Genomic DNA, 26,892 nt, shown 5'->3' with positions numbered 1-26,892 from the left:
AATGGACAGGGTCGTACTTGGGTGAGGGCATTTACTCGCCCCAACCCGAAAAATACCATAGAATGCCCTTTTAAAATTAACGTGGGACATTTTGGTGTAGCTAGCGAAAACCCTGTGGTTGTTTATTTTTTATTATTATTATTATTATTATTATTTTTTTTATTTTTTTATTTTTTTTATATATATATATATATATATATATATATATATATATATATATTTTTTTTTTTTTTTTTTTTTTTTTAATTTATTGGTCCAACCCCTAGATAATTTAGGCTAAATTCGGCCCTGGTGGAATGATGAGCAGGACCGAATTTAGCGGGGTACCTTTTAGTGGCGAAATAGGCCCAAGTACCATCTCTCGTGATTTATTATAGTTTATAGTACACGTATCAATATTCTAGTCAACACGTACCGCCCCTTCACAGCCGTGTGTTCAGAGGGTGGAAGTCGAAATCAAAAACATTTTTCTTAACCATTTTTTTTTTTGTCTGGTAGAGCAGGATCCGACCCCCATAAAAACTTCGCTCGCTACAGTTTAGACCCCCACCCCACCCCACCCCACCCCTTGAACACGCGCCTGCTGTACCTGCCCATAAGTTGAAGGGGAAGGTGCATTCCTTCCGCTTCTAAATTAAAGCGGTAATTAGGCCTACTGTCAGGCGTTGTTTGTAACATAATCTTAAATCGTAAAGAAGCAGTCCGGAACCCTGGGGGTGATCGGAGGGGGGGGGGGGGGGGGCACCACCGTTTACATTAACCTGTCGTCCCATAGCACAATACAAAGACAGTGTGCCTCACCCCCACCCCAAATATAAAACCCTGGCGACGCCAGTGGACCGGAATGCAAGAAACAGAACGTTTCATTTTAATTCTTTTTATAGCACGTACCTAACATTATCATCAGCGGTTTCGAAACGTCAATCACCTTTGGTCGGCCTACTTTTCATACAAATATCTTTATAAAGCGGACAGCTTCGACGTTTACAAAGACACTGTTGTTGTGTTTTCGTTTGTTACAGAACCTTCTCGTTTAGTGAGATCCAAACGTCCTAAATAAACCTGTTGAAGAAGACGAAGAATTCATATAGGCTACAACTTGAACAACTATAATACTTCGTTGCCAGCAAAAACATGTGGCTTTTTATGACGCATCGTGTAGATTGACTTTGTGACACTTTTTCTGCGTTCAGTGAAAGCAAAATACGCTAACGTTCTGTAACGATTTTATTTGTTGTTGAAGTGGTTATTAGGTTTAACGCCAAGTGCTTAAACCAGTGTTGGTGAACGTTTTTTCGGCTCTGGTTGAACTTGGCCCAGTTTTGTGAAAATGTCTACACATCGTCTAGTTTTACCTATTTCGGCGCCAGTGTTAAAAAGTGCAGGGGTTGTCATAGTGACGTATTCACTTGTTAAATTATTAACATCGGTATGGAAGTTCTACAAATACTTCGTATTTTTCAACAATATTCCAGGAGAAACCGACTTCCACTGGTTGCTAGGTAACGCCCACAAGGTCAGTGTCATAAATATCCGTGGTTATTACACACCCCCTCCTACACACTCTTACCTCCTCCCACTCCACCCCTAATAACCGATCTATCGCTAAGCACCTCCCAACTCCTGTCTTTCCTCCCTTCTCTCCCCCCCCCCCCCCCCCCCACACACGCACACAGTATACATTGCTAGCATTTTTCACTGCCCCTATACAGCGATAGACATATATTTAATTTATCCACCCCTCCCCTCATTAATGTTGGAACTGCTAATGTGTGCACATGCTTAGTAACCTATATTGTGCTATTGTGTCTAAGATCGATCCCCGTCAGTGGGCCCATGGGCTATTTCTCTTTCCAACCAGTGCACCAAAGGCCGTGGTATGTGCTATCCAATCATATGGGATGGTGTATATAAAAGATCCCTTGCTACTAATAGAACTTGTAGCGGGTTTTCCTCTCTAAAACTATACGGTATGTTAAACTTACCAAATGTTTCACATCCAATAGCCAATTAATAAATCAATGTGGTGTCAAGCAAATCTAGTGGTGTCAAGCAAACTAACTACATTGTGCTAAGTGGCAGTTGTCGAGATATCTAATGTACCAATGTGCTTGTGGATTAAAAAAACTGCTACACTGCTGCTGTTAACCGAAAACTAGCCCTTCGTGCTTTCTGACCCTAAACTTTTAAGACCGTTACACAAGGCACAATATTTCACCAGAACCGTTGTTCTGTTCGCGTGTCGGTTACGCAACTTTAAAATCACGAGAACCGCCAATCGGTTACGTGATGAACAATTACATTCTAAAATTAAAAGTACCATATATCAGTAATGAAAGGGAACTATATTCACGTAACCGAACAATCGGTTACCTAAGTAAAACTCACGTGAACTGACTTCCGGTTACCTAAGATTTTTAAATAGTGTCCCCTGGTTACAAGAAAGAAATGTTTTATTTAACGACGCACTCAACACATTTTATTTTACGGTTAAACATGGCGTCAGACATATGGTTAAGTTTGAGAGGAAACCCGCTGTCGCCACTACATGGACTACTCTTTCCGATTAGCAGCAAGGGATGTTTTATTTGCGCTTCCCACAGGCAGGATAGCACAAACCATGGCCTTTTTGAACCAGTTATGGATCACTGGTCGGTGCAAGTGGTTTACACCTTCCCACTGAGCCTTGCGGAGCACTCACTCGGGGTTTGGAGTCGGTATCTGGATTAAAAATCCCATGCCTCGACTGGGATCCGAACCCAGTACCTACCAGCCTGTAGACCGATGGCCTAACCACGACGCCACCGAGGCCGGTCCCCCTGGTTACAGTTCAGCGAGTATTTTATACTAACGCTATTTCAACCAGGTATAGGCCCTATATAGCCTAATACTTGTGATACTTGCATGTTCTATAGAAGAACTACATAGGTCCATAAGGGTCTACCGGGCTTCTACAGATGGAGGGGGCGGGGGTGGGGGGGGGGGGAGTTGGCTGTGTCCCCTCCGCCTCACGTGGACGGAAATGTACGGTTTTTTGTCCATCTCTATATAAATAAATATAAAAATCAGGGCCCATATTTACGAAGCCATCTTAGCGCTACGAAATTGCAAAAACTATCGTAGGTTGTGACGTCAATACAGCACAAGCCATAATGACGTCATAGCTTACGATGGTATTACGATTTCGTAGGCAAAGATTGTTTCGAAAATATGGGTCCTGGCTTGTGTCCCCCTCCTCTAGCCATTATGGGCCTGCCTCCGCAGGATTGTATACTGGGTTGGGATTTCAAGAAATAATTCGGGAAGATGGAGATGAGCACACACACACACACCTTTCTAAACTTGTATGTACACTTATCCCATAGAACAGTACATACCATGAGGTTTAATGTTTTGACGAGAAAAACACAAATTAATCCCATCACACCTCAGGCGAACTCTGCCGATGAACTACATTTAATGTTAAACATTTCTTTTGTTCAACGACACCACTAGATCATCGGCTATTGGATGTCAAACGTTTGGTAATTCTGACATGTACGCTTTCAGAGGAAACCCGCTACATGTTTCCATTAGTTACAAGGGATCTTTTATATGCACCATCCCACATACAGGATAGCACATATCACTGCCTTTGATATACTGGTGCACTGGCTAGAACAAGAAATGGGCCATCGACGGAGATCGATCCTAGACCGACCGGGCATCAGGCGAACGCTTTACCACTGGGCTACTTCCCGCCCCAGAAGAAGCGTATAGGACAGAACGACCGACTGAGTAGAAGAAAGCTAAAGAAAGAAAGAAATGTTTTATTTAACGACGCACTCAAAACATTTTATTTACGGTTATATGGCGTCAGACATATGGTTAAGGACCACACAGAGTTTGAGAGGAAACCCGCTGTCGCCACTACATGGGCTACTCTTTCCGACTAGCAGCAAGGGATCTTTTATTTGCGCTTCCCACAGGCAGGATAGCACAAACCATGGCCTTTGTTGAACCAGTTATGGATCATGGTCGGTGCAAGTGGTTTACACCTACCCATTGAGCCTTGCGGAGCACTCGCTCAGGGTTTGGAGTTGGTATCTGGATTAAAAATCCCATGCCTCGACTGGGATCCGAACCCAGTACCTACCAGCCTGTAGACCGATGGCCTAACCACGACGCCACCGAGGCCGGTTAGAAAGCTAAAGAGTCTGAAACTGATATGGGTGGGCAACATTGAGGTGATCAAAAGATGCTATATTGGATAAAAATGCTTTGATCAACCTCTCTCTCTCTCTCTCTCTCTCTCTCTCTCTCTCTGGATGTGTGTGCTTTTGTATGTTACGAATTAAGCATTTCAGTCCGTGCCTAAGTACATGTAAAATAAATTACACAAACGTTTTAGTAATAAACCAAGCCTTGAAATAAGCGGCCGGTCACGGTCATTGTCCGGTACAAATTTGTAACTTGTCAGTAACAATGTTGATTGCGCCGGTCACCATGTCCGAAGCTCGCGTTGTAGTAAAAGCCGGCTGTTTTGGAGTCAAATACACTTAATGCACCGATTAAAAAAAAAATTGATTACGAATGAAAAAATACAAATGTGTACCAGTGGAATTCGAACTGGTTCGCGGGGCACTTGACAGTCCAACACGAAGTTCATCTACAGTCCGCGTACCTGTTTAGTAGGATTTTTTATAGTCTCGATTTTGCGGGAACTTACATTGTGAAAAGTGATGTCACGCATATTAGTAATTGACCTTTCGTACTTAGCGTATAGTTCCTGTGGCGTTTTCGTTTCAAGTTTGCAATTCAGATTGCCTCGTGGTTAACAATTAAAGGATGTTGAACAAAATAACTTCATTCTTTGCTGTAAAAGAACAGACAGGTACCGATAATAACAAATCAACTGTCCCTGTTCCCAGTATCCGCATGGATCAAAGAGTCCACAAATCTGCGTGTGTCAAATGCTAAAGATCACTCGGCAACCAAAAATATAGAATATTACCACAAACAAGACACTGATGACATTGAAAAAAATGGATGAGTCTGAGTCAGATCATCATGAATCTGAAAGTTCAACACAAACTGATAGCGACAACAGTTTAATGGGTTTCTTAAGCCCTATCCTAACCGGCCGCGAGCGATTATTTTAGAAATCATTGACTTCCATTGCCGCATCCTAAGTACGCGCGCGACGCGACAGATTTATATGTCGCGTCGCACGCGTGCGGTTAGGATACGGCAATTAAAATCCATGATTTCTAAAATAATCGCTCATGTAGCTCGTGGCTGGTTAGGATACAGCTTTACCAGAGGACATATATTAATGCACCATAGACTAGTAAGTATGTAACAATAATAAATGTCATCATTTGGTGACTATTGCCGTAATTGCTGCATTGGTTATTTAGTAATTAAATATATCAATTATTAAACAACACAAAACATAATTTATTTCATTTTTATTTACAATGTTTTGTGACCGGTACAATTTCTTTCATGTCGGGCACAAATTGATTGGTGCAGGACATTGTGTCAGGTACACTAAAATGTTTTATTTCAAGGCTTGTAAACTGATGGTTTATAATAGATTCGACTGTTAATTAAGCACGATACAGACTTTGCAACTTTCCTTATTTTCTCAACATGGTCTCTAGATCTGAGGTGATTTAGGATCCACTTCCGCACCACACCCCCACCCCCACCCTACACACACGTCCAATGATCCAAAAGATACATACGTTAAATTGGAAATATTTCCACTGAGCATACCGTCGGATCTTTGTCATAGCCTTTGAATTTTTGTTTCTAAGATTCTGAAATTGTAATTTTAGTAATATGGCAACCATCTTAATTTTATAAAAGTTGTGTGCAAGAATTTTATTCAACGGTTGGGGTGGGTGGGGGTGGGGAGGGTTAGGCGAGCGAATATTCTAGGGTAGGGGGTCGAGTCATACCTCCCCGAAAAATATATTAAAAAGAAAATTCACTATGAGCAGAGGCGGGGAGGGGGCGAGAGTGTGTATCAACCCCCAGAAAGTTGCCACTCACCTAAAATCGGCCACAATCTATCTATATATGTATTGGTATTACATCTCTACTTCAAAACCATCTCCGATTTGTCAACTTTTAATCTTAGATGCTTCCCGAAAGTAGGTCTGAGGAATTCCTGTATATCGTTTTTGTTTTTGTTTTGTTTTAAAAGCTGAGCAAAGTGAGCGAAGAGCGTCTGAACTACTTCAACGGGATGATGCTAAAGTACACGAAGATAATGAGGTTCTGGTTTGGGCCTTTCAAACCCGTGATTATCCTGCACCATCCTGACACGATGAAGAAAGTCATGAAGACTTCAGGTCAGTCATTAGCCCGAGTACCAGAGCAAGACGGAGATAAGGACAGTACTCTGTCCGAAAGAGGGCAAGACGGACATTTGGACAGTACTCTGTCCGTAAGAGAGCATGACGGACATTTGAACAGTACTCTGACCGTAAGAGAGCAAGACGGACATTTGAACAGTACTCTGACCGTAAGAGAACAGGACATTTGGACAGTACTCTGACCGTGAGAGAGCAAGACGGACATTTGAACAGTACTCTGACCGTGAGAGAGCAAGACGGACATTTGAACAGTACTCTGACCGTGAGAGAGCAAGACGGACATTTGAACAGTACTCTGACCGTGAGAGAGCAAGGCGGACATTTGAACAGTACTCTGACCGTAAGAGAGCAAGACGGACATTTGGACAATACTCTGACCGTGAGAGAGCAAGACGGACATTTGAACAGTACTCTGACCGTGAGAGAGCAAGACGGACATTTGAACAGTACTCTGACCGTGAGAGAGCAAGACGGACATTTGAACAGTACTCTGACCGTAAGAGAGCAAGACGGACATTTGGACAATACTCTGACCGTGAGAGAGCAAGACGGACATTTGAACAGTACTCTGACCGTAAGAGAGCAAGACGGACATTTGGACAGTACTCTGACCGTGAGAGAGCAAGACGGACATTTGGACAGTACTCTGACCGTGAGAGAGCAAGACGGACATTTGGACAGTACTCTGACCGTGAGAGAGCAAGACGGACATTTGAACAGTACTCTGACCGTGAGAGAGCAAGGCGGACATTTGAACAGTACTCTGACCGTAAGAGAGCAAGACGGACATTTGAACAGTACTCTGACCGTGAGAGAGCAAGACGGACATTTGGACAGTACTCTGACCGTGAGAGAGCAAGACGGACATTTGGACAGTACTCTGACCGTGAGAGAGCAAGACGGACATTTGAACAGTACTCTGACCGTGAGAGAGCAAGACGGACATTTGAACAGTACTCTGACCGTGAGAGAGCAAGACGGACATTTGAACAGTACTCTGACCGTGAGAGAGCAAGACGGACATTTGAACAGTACTCTGACCGTGAGAGAGCAAGGCGGACATTTGAACAGTACTCTGACCGTAAGAGAGCAAGACGGACATTTGGACAATACTCTGACCGTGAGAGAGCAAGACGGACATTTGAACAGTACTCTGACCGTAAGAGAGCAAGACGGACCTTTGGACAGTACTCTGACCGTGAGAGAGCAAGACGGACATTTGGACAGTACCCTGACCGTAAGAGAAAAAGACGGACATTAGTACAGTACCCTGATCGTAAGAGAAAAAGACGGACATTAGGACAGTAGTCTGACCGTAAGAGAACAAGACAGACATTTGGACAGTACTATGACCGTAAGAGAGCAAGACGGACATTTGAACAGTACTCTGACCGTGAGAGAGCAAGACGGACATTTGGACAGTACTCTGACCGTGAGAGAGCAAGACGGACATTTGGACAGTACTCTGACCGTGAGAGAGCAAGACGGACATTTGAACAGTACTCTGACCGTGAGAGAGCAAGACGGACATTTGAACAGTACTCTGACCGTGAGAGAGCAAGGCGGACATTTGAACAGTACTCCGTCCGTAAGAGAACAAGACGGACATTTGGACAGTACTCCGTCCGTAAGAGAGCAAGACGGACATTTGGACAGTACTCCGACCGTAAGAGAACAAGACGGACATTTGGACAGTACTCCGTCCGTAAGAGAACGAGAAGGACATTTGAACAGTACTTTGACCGTGAGAGAGCAAGACGGACATTTGGACAGTACTCCGTCCGTAAGAGAGCAAGACGGACATTTGGACAGTACTCCGACCGTAAGAGAACAAGACGGACATTTGGACAGTACTCCGTCCGTAAGAGAACGAGAAGGACATTTGAACAGTACTTTGACCGTGAGAGAGCAAGACGGACATTTGGACAGTACTCCGACCGTAAGAGAACAAGACGGACATTTGGACAGTACTCCGTCCGTAAGAGAACGAGAAGGACATTTGAACAGTACTCTGACCGTAAGAGAACAAGACGGACATTTGGACAGTACTCTGACCGTGAGAGAGCAAGACGGACATTTGGACAGTACTCTGACCGTGAGAGAGCAAGACGGACATTTGAACAGTACTCTGACCGTGAGAGAGCAAGGCGGACATTTGAACAGTACTCTGACCGTGAGAGAGCAAGACGGACATTTGAACAGTACTCTGACCGTGAGAGAGCAAGGCGGACATTTGAACAGTACTCTGACCGTGAGAGAGCAAGACGGACAGTTGAACAGTACTCTGACCGTGAGAGAGCAAGGCGGACATTTGAACAGTACTCTGACCGTGAGAGAGCAAGACGGACATTTGAACAGTACTCTGACCGTGAGAGAGCAAGACGGACATTTGAACAGTACTCTGACCGTAAGAGAACAGGACATTTGGACAGTACTCTGTCCGTGAGAGAGCAAGACGGACATTTGAACAGTACTCTGACCGTGAGAGAGCAAGACGGACATTTGGACAGTACTCCGACCGTAAGAGAGCAAGACGGACATTTGGACAGTACTCCGTCCGTAAGAGAACGAGAAGGACATTTGAACAGTACTCTGACCGTAAGAGAACAAGACGGACATTTGGACAGTACTCCGTCCGTAAGAGAACGAGAAGGACATTTGAACAGTACTTTGACCGTGAGAGAGCAAGACGGACATTTGGACAGTACTCCGACCGTAAGAGAGCAAGACGGACATTTGGACAGTACTCCGTCCGTAAGAGAACAAGACGGACATTTGGACAGTACTCCGTCCGTAAGAGAGCAAGACGGACATTTGGACAGTACTCCGACCGTAAGAGAACAAGACGGACATTTGGACAGTACTCCGTCCGTAAGAGAACGAGAAGGACATTTGAACAGTACTTTGACCGTGAGAGAGCAAGACGGACATTTGGACAGTACTCCGTCCGTAAGAGAGCAAGACGGACATTTGGACAGTACTCCGACCGTAAGAGAACAAGACGGACATTTGGACAGTACTCCGTCCGTAAGAGAACGAGAAGGACATTTGAACAGTACTTTGACCGTGAGAGAGCAAGACGGACATTTGGACAGTACTCCGACCGTAAGAGAACAAGACGGACATTTGGACAGTACTCCGTCCGTAAGAGAACGAGAAGGACATTTGAACAGTACTCTGACCGTAAGAGAACAAGACGGACATTTGGACAGTACTCTGACCGTGAGAGAGCAAGACGGACATTTGGACAGTACTCTGACCGTGAGAGAGCAAGACGGACATTTGAACAGTACTCTGACCGTGAGAGAGCAAGGCGGACATTTGAACAGTACTCTGACCGTGAGAGAGCAAGACGGACATTTGAACAGTACTCTGACCGTGAGAGAGCAAGGCGGACATTTGAACAGTACTCTGACCGTGAGAGAGCAAGACGGACATTTGAACAGTACTCTGACCGTGAGAGAGCAAGGCGGACATTTGAACAGTACTCTGACCGTGAGAGAGCAAGACAGACATTTGAACAGTACTCTGACCGTGAGAGAGCAAGACGGACATTTGAACAGTACTCTGACCGTAAGAGAACAGGACATTTGGACAGTACTCTGTCCGTGAGAGAGCAAGACGGACATTTGAACAGTACTCTGACCGTGAGAGAGCAAGACGGACATTTGGACAGTACTCCGACCGTAAGAGAGCAAGACGGACATTTGGACAGTACTCCGTCCGTAAGAGAACGAGAAGGACATTTGAACAGTACTCTGACCGTAAGAGAACAAGACGGACATTTGGACAGTACTCCGTCCGTAAGAGAACGAGAAGGACATTTGAACAGTACTTTGACCGTGAGAGAGCAAGACGGACATTTGGACAGTACTCCGACCGTATGAGAGCAAGACGGACATTTGGACAGTACTCCGTCCGTAAGAGAACAAGACGGACATTTGGACAGTACTCCGTCCGTAAGAGAGCAAGACGGACATTTGGACAGTACTCCGACCGTAAGAGAACAAGACGGACATTTGGACAGTACTCCGTCCGTAAGAGAACGAGAAGGACATTTGAACAGTACTTTGACCGTGAGAGAGCAAGACGGACATTTGGACAGTACTCCGTCCGTAAGAGAGCAAGACGGACATTTGGACAGTACTCCGACCGTAAGAGAACAAGACGGACATTTGGACAGTACTCCGTCCGTAAGAGAACGAGAAGGACATTTGAACAGTACTTTGACCGTGAGAGAGCAAGACGGACATTTGGACAGTACTCCGACCGTAAGAGAACAAGACGGACATTTGGACAGTACTCCGTCCGTAAGAGAACGAGAAGGACATTTGAACAGTACTCTGACCGTAAGAGAACAAGACGGACATTTGGACAGTACTCTGACCGTGAGAGAGCAAGACGGACATTTGGACAGTACTCTGACCGTGAGAGAGCAAGACGGACATTTGAACAGTACTCTGACCGTGAGAGAGCAAGGCGGACATTTGAACAGTACTCTGACCGTGAGAGAGCAAGACGGACATTTGAACAGTACTCTGACCGTGAGAGAGCAAGGCGGACATTTGAACAGTACTCTGACCGTGAGAGAGCAAGACGGACATTTGAACAGTACTCTGACCGTGAGAGAGCAAGGCGGACATTTGAACAGTACTCTGACCGTGAGAGAGCAAGACGGACATTTGAACAGTACTCTGACCGTGAGAGAGCAAGACGGACATTTGAACAGTACTCTGACCGTAAGAGAACAGGACATTTGGACAGTACTCTGTCCGTGAGAGAGCAAGACGGACATTTGAACAGTACTCTGACCGTGAGAGAGCAAGACGGACATTTGGACAGTACTCCGACCGTAAGAGAGCAAGACGGACATTTGGACAGTACTCCGTCCGTAAGAGAACGAGAAGGACATTTGAACAGTACTCTGACCGTAAGAGAACAAGACGGACATTTGGACAGTACTCCGTCCGTAAGAGAACGAGAAGGATATTTGAACAGTACTTTGACCGTGAGAGAGCAAGACGGACATTTGGACAGTACTCCGACCGTAAGAGAGCAAGACGGACATTTGGACAGTACTCCGTCCGTAAGAGAACAAGACGGACATTTGGACAGTACTCCGTCCGTAAGAGAACGAGAAGGACATTTGAACAGTACTTTGACCGTGAGAGAGCAAGACGGACATTTGGACAGTACTCCGTCCGTAAGAGAGCAAGACGGACATTTGGACAGTACTCCGACCGTAAGAGAACAAGACGGACATTTGGACAGTACTCCGTCCGTAAGAGAACTAGAAGGACATTTGAACAGTACTTTGACCGTGAGAGAGCAAGACGGACATTTGGACAGTACTTCGACCGTAAGAGAACAAGGCGGACATTTGGACAGTACTCCGACCGTAAGAGAACAAGACGGACATTTGAACAGTACTCCGACCGTAAGAGAACAAGACGGACATTTGGACAGTACTCCGTCCGTAAGAGAACGAGAAGGACATTTGAACAGTACTTTGACCGTGAGAGAGCAAGACGGACATTTGGACAGTACTCCGTCCGTAAGAGAGCAAGACGGACATTTGGACAGTACTCCGACCGTAAGAGAACAAGACGGACATTTGGACAGTACTCCGTCCGTAAGAGAACGAGAAGGACATTTGAACAGTACTTTGACCGTGAGAGAGCAAGACGGACATTTGGACAGTACTCCGACCGTAAGAGAACAAGACGGACATTTGGACAGTACTCCGTCCGTAAGAGAACGAGAAGGACATTTGAACAGTACTCTGACCGTAAGAGAACAAGACGGACATTTGGACAGTACCCTGACCGTAAGAGAACAGGACATTTGGACAGTACTCTGACCGTGAGAGAGCAAGACAGACATTAGGACAGTAGTCTGATCGTAAGAGAACAAGACGGACATTTGGACAGTACTTTGACCGTAAGAGAGCAAGACGGACCCTCCAACCCACCCCTCCCCTTCCCTGTCCTGGACGGAGGAGCCGGCCGAGGCCGGTACCTGTTCCCAGGACAGGCGTGCGCTACAACAGCTTGTTCTGAATGTGCACGTTAAACACTCTGACCTGACTTGACCTGAAAGGGGGTGCTGTCGAGTATGTATTGTGTGTATTAGTGGTTAATATGTGAAAAGTGTGTTATCAGATAATTCAAAAATTATCAATGTAAAGGTATTTAACGTCAAACATAAGATTATTGTTGTATAATTAGAGTTGGAATCTTTGGTAGGCATAGATTGCGCAATTTTTATATACACTATTCTCTGACGGTAATGAGAACGTCATAACTGTCCAAATATCCGTCTTGCTCTCTTACAGTCAGAGTACTCGGGCTAGTTGGTCATCTGTGCACGCCAAGGTGTCATTCCGTATAGACTGCTACAGAATACTAGATAATATGAAATGCAGTATGTGTACCATACGGATTGGTACCTTGGCTTGCAACGATGCAGGTCAGTATGTTTTAAAGACAGTTAACACTTTGTTTTGTTTACCCCTAGAGCAGATTAATTAATCATCAGCTATTGGATGTTAAATATTTGGTAATTGTGCAGGCACGTAGGAATGATAGCTGGAGTTTGTGGGGACAGCGCACACTCTCTAATGTACCGGGCACAGTCTCTAGTGGTGGAGTGGGCACAAGCCAGATATTTATTTACATAGAGTAAGAAAAACACCCCGTACATTTTCATCATCAAGTGTGGGATACATCATACAAGCACAAACCCGGTTTCTACGGGCCGTTGTGGCACGAAGTCTTCAGAGAAAACCTGTTAAATTCTTCAAATATATATATTCTACATATCATTATGGCGACAGTGTTAACGTATGTTGTTAAAAACACAACAGGCAAATATGTCAACCAAATTATGACCCATACATGTAAATGTGAATACTACAAGTTACAAGGACCAGTTATGAATAATCTGTATGACATTGCTTTTCTTGCAGAACCCAAACCCAGAGGACTGTTAGGTAGTTACCAACTGGCGCTACCGTGGCTTGGGGAAGGTCTATTATTAGCAGGGGGTGAGAGGTGGGCTCGGTCACGACGTCTGCTGACCCCAGCGTTTCACTTCGACATCTTAAAGCCATATATTGAAGTCTACAACAAGGCTGCCAACATAGTAGTCGTTCGTATATATTTTATTTTATTTTGATATATCCTATTAATATTTACCCTTCCAGCCAGTGCACCACGATTGGTATATCAAAGGGCGTGGTATGTACTATCCTGTCTATAGGATGGTGCATATAAAAGATACCGTTCTACTAATGGAAAAATATAACGGGTTTCCTCTTTAAGACGATATGTCAATAGCCGATGATTAATAAATCAATGTGCTCTAGTGCTGTCGTTAAACAAAACAAACTTTTAAATCCAATTAAGGTCCAAGCACGCTCCGCTATCTGGGTCGTCTGTTAAGAATAGTGTTACTTAATTGTTATAGAAAGTGAAAGTTTTTTTAACTACACCAAATTTATTAATATCCGGCTATTTTATGTCAAACATTTGGTAATTTTGACATATAGTCTTAGAGAGGAAACCCGCTACAGATTTTCATTAGCAGCTAGGGATCGTTTATATGCACTATCCCACAGACGGGATAACATACCACGGCATTTGATATACCAGTCATGGTGCACTGGCTGGAGCGAGAAATAGCTCAATGAGTCCACCGACGGGGATCGATCCCACACCGACCGCTAGTTAATGAGAAATGTTGATGTAGTCCAGGTGTCTGAAATTGGCAGAAATTCCTGCCGCACATTCGGTCCTATAAGCTACAAATTCCACCGGACCAGATCAAAACCTGCCGGACCAGTCATGATCATGAAGTATAAAAGCAAAATATTTGCTGATCCGACGGGACGGCAGGCAAAAAGAACTCCTGGTCCGTGGGGATGTTGACAGGCAAAAAATGGTCGGGACGCCAATTTTTCGACCCATGTGGGGCGGGACGTAGCCCAGTTGTAAAGCGTCCGCTTGATGCGCGGTCGGTCTAGGATCGATCCCCGTTGGTGGACCCACAACTTGTATAACAAAGATCATGGTATGTACTGTCATGTCTGTGGGATGGTGCATATAAAAGACCCATTGCTGCTAATCGAAAAGAGTAGCCCATGAAGTGGCGACAGGGGGTTTCCTCTCTCAATATCTGTGTGGTCCTTCCAGCTCCGACCAACTCCTGTATGCACAGTATAAACAAAGGCAGTCATTTACGACTAGGCGCTTCGCTTTTATCAACCTGACTTGTAAAACAACATGAATGACTACATATTTTTGAATTTGGATTAATAGAACGAAATGGGGTTATAGTATTTTCTCTCTTAAAAAATCCAAAGAAAAATGCATATTATTAGGCCTATTGGTAGGGTACGTTGGAGCACTCACGTAAGTGATAATTTTCTTTTCTTTGGGACTACGTAATTTGTCAGATTTGATGGGAAAGTCTACTTAATCAAGGGTTTTACAGAATTATTTACAGTAATAAAGCAGGACGGCTGATAATGTCCATTACGATTTTAGAGGTGATCCCACAATACCCTGTGATCTTCATAAACAGGCACGTTTTGTTTACAAATATTTTTGTGTCTAGACACCTTGACTGGTGACCGTCCAAAATATACACCTGCCAATCAGGAACCACAAGTCCAGGTCACGGAAAGAAAAGATCAATTAACTAAGAAAACACTCCGATTATCATTTCAGTACGTGGTTTACTGTATGGACAAAACATAATACAGTTATTTCGACACTTTGACAATTGAATGGTGGTTTATTTTGTATTGAAAAATTATATATACTTATTGCTGGCTTACTGGGATGGATATTATTACAGAACATTGCGATACATCCGCAAAAATCAGGTATGTTTTGTTTCTTCAGTTCTTAAACTAATTCCTGACGTGACACGTTAAGTATTACGTAACCACCTGCTCGCCAGAGGGCGTATTCACTGGGATGGTACAAACTGGCTGCGCCCGTAATATATAATAGCAGTCACATTTAACCGTTTTATTAATTAACTATACTATTATACTTGTTGATATTAAACAATAATGTGCATTATACATCGTTGAATATGCATACCAGTCCAAAAGCCTTGCGCGAGCATTCCTTTAACCATATGTCTGACGCCATATAACTCGTATAACTGTAAATAAAATGTGTTGAGTGCATCGTTAAATAAAACATTTCCTTCCTTCCTTCTTTCGACCCATGTAGTCATTATTAGTACTTCTTCATTAGATTTGAGAAAACGAAATAATTTGTTCAGGACTATACAAGTTCGGAGGACAAGGGGGTTGGGGGGGGGGGGGGGGGGGGGGGGTTGCAGTTGCCTCCACCACTGAAAGGTACAAATAAACAAATAAATGTCGGGACGGAACAGTTTTCTCCACCCCTGAAAGGTACGAACAGACTTCGGTACAGTTTTCTCCACCCTCTCACGAGATACGAAGAGGCTTCTGTGGCGTAGTGGTTAAGTTATCGTAATGGGTACTAAGTTTGCTAGCCCAAGTACTCGGTAAGAGAGTTAGACGGACATTTGGAAGGTTATACGCTCTCTTTACAGCGGGAATCTTTGACTACTCTTTAGTGAGCAGCGATTGCGCAAAAATTACATAGCTTGCTATCTGACTGTAATGAGAGCGTCGTAACCAAATGTCCGTCCAGCTCCCTTACAGTCAGAGTACTCGGGCTATAGGATCACATATCAATGGCAGGTCCCACCCAGAATGAATTGCAATGACAATGCTTTGTTTTACAGAATAAAGTCGAGCAGCACGCGATTAATGGAGAGAGTTTCGAACTGTTCGGCTTGATCAGTCTATGCACGTTTGACATCATCCTGCAATGTGCCATGTCGTACAACGATAATATACAACTTAAAGGGTAAAGTAAAAATAAAATAACAAAAATTAACATATAAATTTATTTTTTTAGTCCTTTACCGGTCCAGCCGGAGGGGAGTATATGTTTCATCTCCGTCCTGTCTGTCCGTCAGTGCATCCGTCTGTCTGTCCGACATATAGATTTTTTTCACAATGCCTCAGGATATTGAGATGAAATATTGTGTATAGCTTTATCATCTACTGTTACAGATCAAGTTTGACTTTCATGACGATTTACCCATTTTGCACATAGTTATGGCCCCTGAACTTAGGAGATATGAAAATGTGTTTTCCGGACGTTTTTTAGTTTGTAATGCCTGAAGATACTGAGATGATATATATATATATATATATATATATATATATATATATATATATAGCTTTATCATGTACTGTTATGATACAGACCAAGTTTAACTTTCATGGCGATTACCCATTTATGGCCTTTGAACTTAGGAGATACGAACATGTTTTGGAGCCGGTAGGGGACATGTATTGCTTTAGCTGTACTCTCATAATGCTTGTTTAAATTAAAATTCTTACACACCCGTTGGTGAGAACATCATTCGTTATTTTTGATAACACAAACTTGTTTACACATGTACGTGTGTTAATAATTTCAAGACATACGACTGGCTGCTCCTAGGTAATGATCAGGTCACCAATGCCATACATCCAATGAAAAAAAACCCAGCACGATCGAAATCGATTACACTGTGACGTATAGTTAACCTGAAACTCATTTGCCTGTGACGCATAAGTTAGCTACAAATGCAAGGGCTGTTAATAACTTTTAATCGAAAAAGATGTTAGAATTTGCTTGAAACCTGTTTTTTGCGCATATGTAAGAAATAGAATAATACATTCGTGTCCGTTAGATTAAATTAAAATACCATTTATTTTACAACTCGTTATTTATAAACGTATCAAACTCGCTTTCGCCATTATTATTCTCAATATATGCACCACCACACAGACAGGATAGCACATATCACGGTATTTAATTTACAAATGGTGGTGCACTGCTGGCACGAGAAATAGCCCAGTGGGCCTACCGACGAGGATTGATCTCAGACCTACCACGCATTAGGCGAGCGCTTTACCACTGGGCAACGTCCCGCCTCCCCCCTCCATGCACAGCTGGTGCATTAACCTAGTGTAACGCATACTACAGATGAACAATACATTGAGAACTCACAGTAGTACTACAATATATTACTGCTTTATGCACCAAGTACCAAGTACCAAGTAATGTTCACCGAATTGTTATATTTGTTATTGATGCATATCAATAATACAATCCTACTAATTGATACGCGTTTTATTAATTTTTCCCCGTCATGGTTCATTTAAGAAAAATATTGTAGATTTGTATTTTATATATTTACAGAGACGGTCACCCGTACGTGAAAGCTGTCAATGAACTCTCCCATCTGTGGTTTAATCGAGGAAGGTAAGTTTATGAGAGTCGACATTTTGAAATATTTCAAGGTCGAAATTTTTACAAGAGTTGATAATAAGAACATTTATGAAACAATTGATAGTCAGTTCGATGGAGTTGATAATAAGAACTTTTATAAAACAACTGATAGTCAGTTCGATGGAGTTGATAATAAGAACATTTATAAAACAACTGATAGTCAGTTCGATGGAGTTGATAATAAGAACTTTTATAAAACAACTGATAGTCAGGTCGATGGAGTTGATAATAAGAACTTTTATAAAACAACTGATAGTCAGGTCGATGGAGTTGATAATAAGAACTTTTATAAAACAACTGATAGTCAGGTCGATGGAGTTGATAATAAGAACTTTTATCAAACAACTGATAGTCAGTTCCAGACTTTAAAATATGGCACAATAACATTCATGATACTTGCGATTGTGACTTTAACGAATTACGCAATAGGGCCGTATTGTTCTGTGTAAAGAACTATTTGACTGGATCTAATCATTTGACTGTGGTTATTACATTGTTCTGCTTCAGGAATCCACTCCTTTGCCTAGACTGGATCTACAGACGGACGGCGAATGGACGTCGGTTTATGGAACAGTGTAAATTTGTGCACTCCATATCAGAGGAGATAATAGAAAAAAGAAAGAAAACTCTGGTAGGATATCGTTTAGTTTGAAGTAATGCACATAGCACGGTCGTATTTTTAAGATATGGTAATTTTTTAAAAGATAAATACACCCAGTCACAACATTATATACATACCAAAACAAAATGTAAAGCTAAACAAAACCTGTTTTTCCTAATTGTAGTATTGTACCTGGGAAACACAATACATATGATTTCATTCCCAGTAAAAAAGGTTTGTTTTGTTTAACGACACCACTAGAGCACATTGATTTATTAATCATCGGGTATTGGATGTCAAACATTTGGTAATTTTGACATAGTCTTAGAGAGGAAACCAGCTACAGTTTCCACTAGTAGGAAGGGATCTTTTATATGCACTATCCCACAGACAGGATAGCACATACCACGGCCTTTGATATACCAGTCGTGGTGCACTTACTAGTACAAGAAATAGCCCAATGGGCTCACCGACAGGAATCGATCGTAGATCGACCGCGCATCAAGCGAGCGCTCATTTCCAGTAAATATTATTTTTAGTTTATAGAAATAATTGAAAACTATGCATTTAAATTGCTCTTCTTCCTTTTCGTTGTTTTGAATAAACATATTAAAATGAAAGAACAAGCCGTGTTTAAGATTGGAACATTGAGCATTAGTTTTTCTTTTGTTATAATTTAGGATACCTTAAAGGGACACGCCCTAGTTACGGCTAGTTGTTAACCATTACGGCGTTGTTTTTCGCTATTAAACCCATTTTTTCACAAATAAAATTGCACTTTACTTACATTTTATTATTTAGAATACACATTTCCATTCACCTGAAGTGCTTTTTGGTAATCCTGGTAATCCTGATCTTTGTAAAACCACGAAATGCATTTTTTGTATTTCTTAACAACAGGCGTGCACTCGAGAAAAAACCGTTAAGCAAGCGAGGTCCAATCTATTTTTAGAGCGAATCTTCCTGTATAAACGTCACAGACGTTGGTATACCACGTGACCGTTATCATTTTTGGTTCGGTTTGTTTTCTCGTGCACGGTTCGCGCAATCAACATCTGATTTGTTGTCGTTTGCTTGTTGTTCATTTGTGAGATTTTTCTTCACAGTTCGTGAACATTTTCAGTAACAATAAAGTTCAGACAAGTAAGTGTCTCAATACAAAACGTTACAAACCCTTAAAACCAATAATTTTGCTAAGTCTTACGATATCTGGAGAGGGGATACAACCAGGACAGAACAGTTGGAACATGTCCAGGAGAGGTGAAAAGAACGCACCACAAGTCTGTGCGCACTCTGTGAAATTTGTCGTGACGTAGGCATTGTTGTGCTTCGAGCGACATCTACCGGTGACATCAGAATACTAACTTTCAAAATTATTTCAAGCAATTGGGACATGGGAATTCCCATGGTATTTATCGATATAAAACCTGCTTTTTCACTCCATTTGATAACAACGTGATCTAAGTGTGTTACAGGTTTGTAGATTAACCAAATTATAATTTATTTTCGCTTTATGGAACTAGGGTGTGCGGCTTTAATATTACTGTCCTATGGGAAGGGGCCATGGTGTCCATGCCCCCCTCTGGTTATGGAGATGTTAATGAGCTCGGGATGTGCAATTCAAATGGCTAAAGTTCATAATTTTCCAAAACGATCCTCTTCAAAAAAACATCAACAAGCAAAAACCAAAAAAACCAAGTGGCGGGACGCAGCTCAGTGGTACAGCGCTCGCCTAATGTGCGATCGATCTAGGATCGATCCCCGACGGTGGGCCCATTGGGGTATTTCTCGTTCCAGACAGTGCTCCACAACTGGTGTAACAAAGGCCGTGGTGTGTACTATCCTGTCTGTGGTATGGTGCATGTAAAAGATCCCTTGCTGCTAATCGAAAAGAGTAGTCCATGGAGTGGTGACAGCGGGTTTCCTCTCTCAATATCTGTGTGGTCCTTAACCATATGTACGATGCAATATAACCGTAAATAAAATGTGTTGAGTGCGTCGTTAAATAAAACATTTCCTTCCTTCCAAAAATCAACATAAAAAAACACACAAAATCCCAAACTGATATCAAATACGAATTACCTAGAATTTGCATGATTCACAGATCTATTGTAGTGTGATGAAATTCAATTCTCACAAATAACGAATTATGTTCAGTGACCTATCGAATGAAGAAGATAACGTATTTTAACCACAGGAAGAAGAAGGGCCACCAGAAAAGCGCTATCTAGATTTCCTTGACATCCTGCTGACAGCGAAAGATGAAAATGGAGTTGGCTTGACACCTTTGGAAATCAGAAACGAAGTGGACACGTTTCTATTTGAGGGTTAGTCTTTGGAAATCAGAAAACGAAGTGGATATGTTTCTATTTGAAGGTCAGTCATTGGAAATCAGAAAACGAAGCGGATACGTTTCTATTTGAAGGTTAGTCTTTGGAAATCAGAAACGAAGTGGATACGTTTCTATTTGAGGGTTAGTCTTTGGAAATCAGAAAACGAAGTGGATATGTTTCTATTTGAAGGTCAGTCATTGGAAATCAGAAAACGAAGCGGATACGTTTCTATTTGAAGGTCAGTCTTTGGAAATCAGGCACGAAGTGAATACGTTTCTATTTGAAGGTTAGTCTTTGGAAATCAAACACGAAGTGAATACGTTTGTATTTGAAGGTCAGTCTTTGGTCTCTTTTGAATTCTTGTTGAAGCAATAGTATGTGAACATTCTAGACAGTACCGAAAAATAGTGAAGTCGCAAACCCCAGTTTGAACTCATGAGTTTGTGACGTTGAAACGGGGAAACACCTCTAAAAAGTAGACTAGAGCTTGTCTCCATAACCATTACTTCTCTCAGGTACGTGCATTTTAAAAAAAATGCATTTCGTGGTATTAGAAACACCAGGATGACCAGAAATACTTCGGATATACGAATAATTTAAGCAAGAAAATCTAAGCGATGTCTGATTTCAATTATTAAAAATGGCTGTAATAGTGAAATGTACATTGTAGTGATTATCAACTAGGGCCACAGACTCTTGTTTCATTATGTTGTAACGTTATCGAAATGTGTTACAGTTTTGTAAATTAACCAAACTTTGCTTCCATTTTCACGAGTTGAAACTAGGGTATGCGACTTTAAACATTTTATTTAAAACACCCCGCAAAACCACCCTTTTAATCTGTATTGGGGCGGAACGTAGCTAGTCCAGTCGTAAAGCGTTCGATTGATGCGTAGTCGGTCTGGGATCGATTCCCGTCGGTGGGCCCAATTGGACTATTTCTCGTTCCAGGCCAGTGCACCACGACTGTTGTTTGTGTTGCAGGTCACGACACCACCGCTAGCGCCATCTCGTGGATCCTCTACTCCCTGGCCGTCAACCCGGACATCCAGGAACAGGTTCAGGCGGAGCTGGACGCGGTGTTTGAACACAAGGACGTCGACAAGATAGAGTGGTAGGTTGCTTTAGACCATGTGCATACAAATAGTTGGTGAACGTCAAAAAAGAAAGTCCCCCCTCCCATAGTTGTTTAGCCTGTATTTTGAAGTTGCAAGCTACAGTTGTGACCAATGTTTCTCTCCAAGAACTAAGAGCATTGTATGTGTGTATAAACTCGATTAACGTGCCTATATCCAATGACGATTCAGGCACGTCCATCCCACACCCAGTCTCTGGCAGGGCTAGTACTTAGCTGGGCATGGGACAGACGGGCATTGTAGATAATTGCTGAAAATAGTGTTAATTGTCGTCGTCAAAATTGTTTGCTCAATCGCCAATATCATCATCGCCACCATCACCTCTATCATCACCAGCATCATCATCACCATCAACAACAACAATACCATCATCTTCTTCATCACCCATCTTCATCTTCATCTTTACCTTGTTGTTCCCTTTGCTCTTGTTTGTGATAATTACCATTATCACCATAGTCGTCATCATCATCATCATCATTATCATCATCGTCGTCATTATTATCATCATCGGCAACAGCAGCAACAGCATGGTAATATTCATGTTGCATCTTCTTCATTTTCTTCCTCATCCTAAGGACCGACCTGCCCAAGTTAGAGTACCTGACTCGTGTTATCAAAGAAGGAATGCGCATGCACTCGCCTGTCTGCTTCATACAAAGGGAGTTAACTCAGCCTATCGAGGTGGCGGGCAAGACGTTACCAGCGGGCACCACTTGCTCTCTAAGCATCTATCACCTGCATCACAACCCAACCGTCTGGAAGGATCCGTGGGAATTTCGACCCGACCGGTTTCTGCCAGAGAACATGGTTAACCAGGACCACTACGCTTTTGTCCCCTTCTCAGCAGGTCCGAGGTAAAGAAAGTTAACACTATCACCAGGGCCCCGTTTTACGTTTTAAGTGCCTTATGTAGTTACGGTGATCTTAGCGCTAAAATCACATTTAATGGATAACTGCCTTATGTAGTTACGGTGATCTAAGCGCTAAGATCGCTTTGTAAAACGAGGCCCAGGCTCTAACTCGTTATTCTGTTATAACGCAAGAGGACGCTCTAGCTTCAGGGCCGACACATACTAAGATATAGTACCGTCATAGGTAATGGCATGCGTCGTTGTGACGTCAAAGGTACTAGCCCTGGTGTCAGATAGACAACTTTTTAAACGAATCTTAATAAAGATATATTCTGACAAAAAATAGTGGTTGCAAGTACTCATGAAATATTTGAAGTGTTTGTTTGTATTTTGACAGCATTTGTGTCTAAAAAGGAATATTAAAAAAAAGATAAGTAAAAAATCATTTATGTTTGTCCTTTTAGAATGACTTATCTGTCACTGCCACAATAATGTAAAGAAAATTTATATTTTCGAAAATAGTCCATGCGCTTCTTTTTCTTTCTATAAGGAAACTAAAAATGTATATTTTTATATAAAACAAAATGTTGTATTAACTCTAATCCATACAATATGTAGGCAACGATTCATCACTCCCCAACCTTGACATTGTCAGTATGATGTGAGAATAATAGGTTTTTTTTAAAAAGTGTACAATATTTTAAATGCAATTTGCAGAATTGTTTTTAACTCGGATCCTTATGTTTTGTTTCTCTTATTTTTGAAACAGAAACTGCATAGGTCAGAACTTCGCAATGAACGAAGAAAAGGTTGTACTGTCTCGAATCCTTCACAGGTTTGTATTTACATTGACACAAATCAACTCTGAAATATATGTGGTCCTGTGCTTGGTATTTGGCAAAATAATGGTTGATTCCATTAATCTCTGTTAGTCTATAGGAGGACAACCACTCCCGAGTAGATCCTTTATTGGAGATTTCATTCCTCTTGCACTGTCAAAAAGTGGACTGCATTCCCAGACAAGTTTACTACATCAAAACAAGAACCGGACAGAGCTCATTGGAATAAGTACAGCTGTGATGACATGCACTCGTGAATCACTGTCATAACAGGGATGATATCAGGTGTATGGGAAAGATGAGCCTATCCTGCCACACCGGTGGCATCCGTTATGTATACTGCTAACACAACTGTTAAGTCCGTCACCTTCTTCTAAAACGATGAACAAATAATACACCAAAGAAATGAAAAAGTATGCACTAGTTCACAATATGGAATAGCATGCAATATTAGTTAAGAGTCCACATTTATAAACATGGGTTATGATTTTGAAAATGGGATCATAATTGCCGTAAGACATGCATATGATATTACTCATTTTATTCATTTAAAGGGACAGACCCTCATTTTGGAACACTAAGGCATATTTTTCACCTAGACCCTAGTTTAAATCCATAAAAATGGACACTAAGTTTGGTTAATTTACAAACCTGTAACAAATTTGGATACAACAGAGTGAAACAAGATACCAAAACACCCTTAAAAATAGACTAAAACGCGACTCCATAACCATTACTTCTCATACACGCACATGCGTTTCAAAAATATTTAAAAAATGCATTTTATGGTATTAGAAATACCAGGATGACCAGAAACACTTCGGTTGTACGGAAATGGATAATCTAAACAATAAAATATAAGTAATGTTTGATTTCAGTGATCCTAAACGGCACTAACAGTGAAAAATATGCCTTAGTGTTTAAAACCTTCTATAAGCAGGGTGTGTCAAGACCAAATTTAGTGATCAAGCCATTCCAGTATTGGCTTTCACCCAGAGCGAGATTTATCGACTCGATAAGTTGCCGGTGTAAGGCCTCTAGTCCATCATCTCACTCACTAATAACTAACAACTAAATGTTAACCACCTTAACTACCTTAACTATATTTTTTTTTTTAAATCCCACTGCCCTTTTTCCCTTTCTCTTCTTTGAATTCTATGTCATTTCTTCCCGATCTAACAACTCCTATCTGTAAACTTCTTTACACCTACACATCCCAGACCTTGTCTCTCAACCGCGATATATGCTTGTCTGTGTGCCACACGCCTACTATTTCCTATCAGCTTTAGCTGTGGGCTTATTTTGACATGAAAAATATATTTAATATGTAAATTACAATCGTTAAAAACTATCTGATAGTCGACAAAATCTTAACAACTGCCGACAACTCAGGATAATCCCTTTAAGAGAAGTTAAATTTTGTTTTGTATAATGACACCACTAGAGCACATTGATTTATTAATCATTGGCTATTGGATGTCAAACATGGTAATTTTGACATATAGTCTTAGAGAGGAAACCCGCTACATTTTCCTTAATGCAGCAGGGATCTTTTATATACACTTTCTCCACAGACAGGAAAGCACATACCACGGCCTTTGACCAGTTGTGTGCAGTCATAAACGCTACTCGTTATGTCTGAAATGAGCAGCTTAACCCCCATTTTTGTTTCTAATTTACTTTAAGGGTGAGGGGTGGTAGTAGTTATATTCATTATGTATATGTCGGTTGTAGGAGTTTTAGCCACTTATATTACCATTGTCGTCCATGGGATTTGATTTGGTGGTATATACCCAGTTGTTAATGTTGTGAAGCGTTGTTCCATACCGATTGTCTTGTTTTTCATCCATAGATTCACGCTGGAAGTCGACCCAACACACGAAGTCCGGCGATGTGTTGCTGCTGTAATGAGAGCCGAAGATGGGATCCGCGTTTTCGCTAAACCCCGAGTTAAAGGGGAATAACTCCTGCTGTCGTAATGAGAGACGAAGACGGGATCCGCGCTTTCTCAAAACCCCGAGTTAAAGGGGAATAATTGTTGCCGTAATGAGAGCCGAAGATAGGATCCGTGTTTTCGTTAAAACCCCGAATTAAAGGGGAATAACTGTTGTTGCCGTAATGAGAGCCGATGATGGGATCCGCGTTTTCGTTAAACCCCCGAGTTAACTGAAAAACTGTGCACTGTTAAAGATGTATAACTCTTGCAATCCGGTGACATCAATATCATGTTTTGAATTATTTATGTCAGCAAGCTTAGGATTATGGAATATTTTGTTATTATTTTGTTATTTAATAATTTTTCAAAGTGCTGATCTATTTTTATGACACATATTTATATATATCCTATTTTTGTTTAACCGGTGCCAACTTTGAACAATGTGCCTGAAACAAAGTTTGTCATAAAAGGCTGAAATGTGTGTCTATGATAGCGTGCCTGAACTTGAATCAGATGTAAGCATACAAATCAGGTAAAAATTAATAAAAAAGAAAATGTATTATAATATTATTCATTGGCGTAGGCTGGGTTTTATGTTGTAGTGCATCTACATCTATGAAATAAGAACTGTACAAAAATAATGTTTTGTTTAACGACATCACTAGAGCACATTGATTTTTTGGATGTCAACCATTTGGTCATTTTGACATGTAGTTTTAGAGAAGAAACCCGATACATTTTTCCATTAATAGCAAGGGATCTTATATGCACCATCCCACGGACAGGATAGCACTTACCACGGCCTTTGATATACCAGTCGTGGTGCACTGGCTGGAACAAGATATAGTCCACCGACGGGGATCGATCCCAAACCGACCGCACAGCAAACGAGCGATTAACCACTGGGTTACATCCCGCTCCCTCCGGAGAATAAGGATATATAGTCAAACAAACCCTATAAGCAAAAATAGCATTATTAAAATACATTCACACTATACATAAACAGTCTTAAAACACCATATTAAAACGCATTAAAATATATATAAATACTCTGCAGTCTAGTTATTATCTACAAATAATAGCAAATCGCTTGAACAAAAGTAAAAACGATACACTGAGCAATAGTTAACATCGCCACAGTAAACATCAAATATAGACATAATACACATACAGAATTACCGTACGTTAAACAACTGAACATTAATCAATCGCCGATAATCTTAAATCATTATTTACAGCAAACAATTACACATATGGCGATATACAGTATAATAAAATAAAGGTAAGCTACACAAAACATTATCTCCACAGGTGATACGGTTTACCTAGACCCATTGAAATACCAATACCTTTAGCTGTGGCTTTAGGGCGGTAACATGATGAAAAAGCGTCAAACGTCTACAAGAAACAAGTAAACTAAAACGAATACATTTCTAAT

At 41.7% G+C, this 26,892-nt stretch overlaps 1 protein-coding gene across 2 annotated transcripts; it reads left to right on the top strand.

The window, feature by feature from the left end:
- The first annotated feature begins 982 nt into the window (after positions 1 to 982).
- Positions 983 to 26,013, top strand: LOC121389968 (cytochrome P450 4F1-like). Of its 2 annotated transcripts, none has more exons than XM_041521648.1 (11): positions 983 to 1,516; positions 6,194 to 6,341; positions 13,333 to 13,514; positions 16,155 to 16,279; positions 17,669 to 17,731; positions 18,266 to 18,389; positions 20,557 to 20,686; positions 21,677 to 21,806; positions 22,404 to 22,682; positions 23,449 to 23,514; positions 25,371 to 26,013. In XM_041521648.1, the coding sequence occupies exons 1-11, from the start codon at positions 1,331 to 1,333 to the stop codon at positions 25,480 to 25,482; spliced, it is 1,545 nt and encodes a 514-aa protein (XP_041377582.1). In that variant the 5' UTR covers positions 983 to 1,330; the 3' UTR covers positions 25,483 to 26,013. The 2 variants fall into 2 exon arrangements, with proteins under 2 accessions (XP_041377582.1, XP_041377584.1); XM_041521650.1 differs by lacking the exon at positions 983 to 1,516 and adding an exon at positions 12,700 to 12,833 and having other exon boundaries at positions 6,217 to 6,341.
- The last annotated feature ends 879 nt before the right edge of the window (positions 26,014 to 26,892 follow it).

Source organism: Gigantopelta aegis, chromosome 15 (assembly GCF_016097555.1).
Source record: "Gigantopelta aegis isolate Gae_Host chromosome 15, Gae_host_genome, whole genome shotgun sequence".
NCBI classification, from domain to species: Eukaryota; Metazoa; Mollusca; class Gastropoda; order Neomphalida; family Peltospiridae; genus Gigantopelta; species Gigantopelta aegis.
Note: the sequence above shows the minus strand (reverse complement) of the source record. Positions and strands in the feature narration are given on the sequence as shown.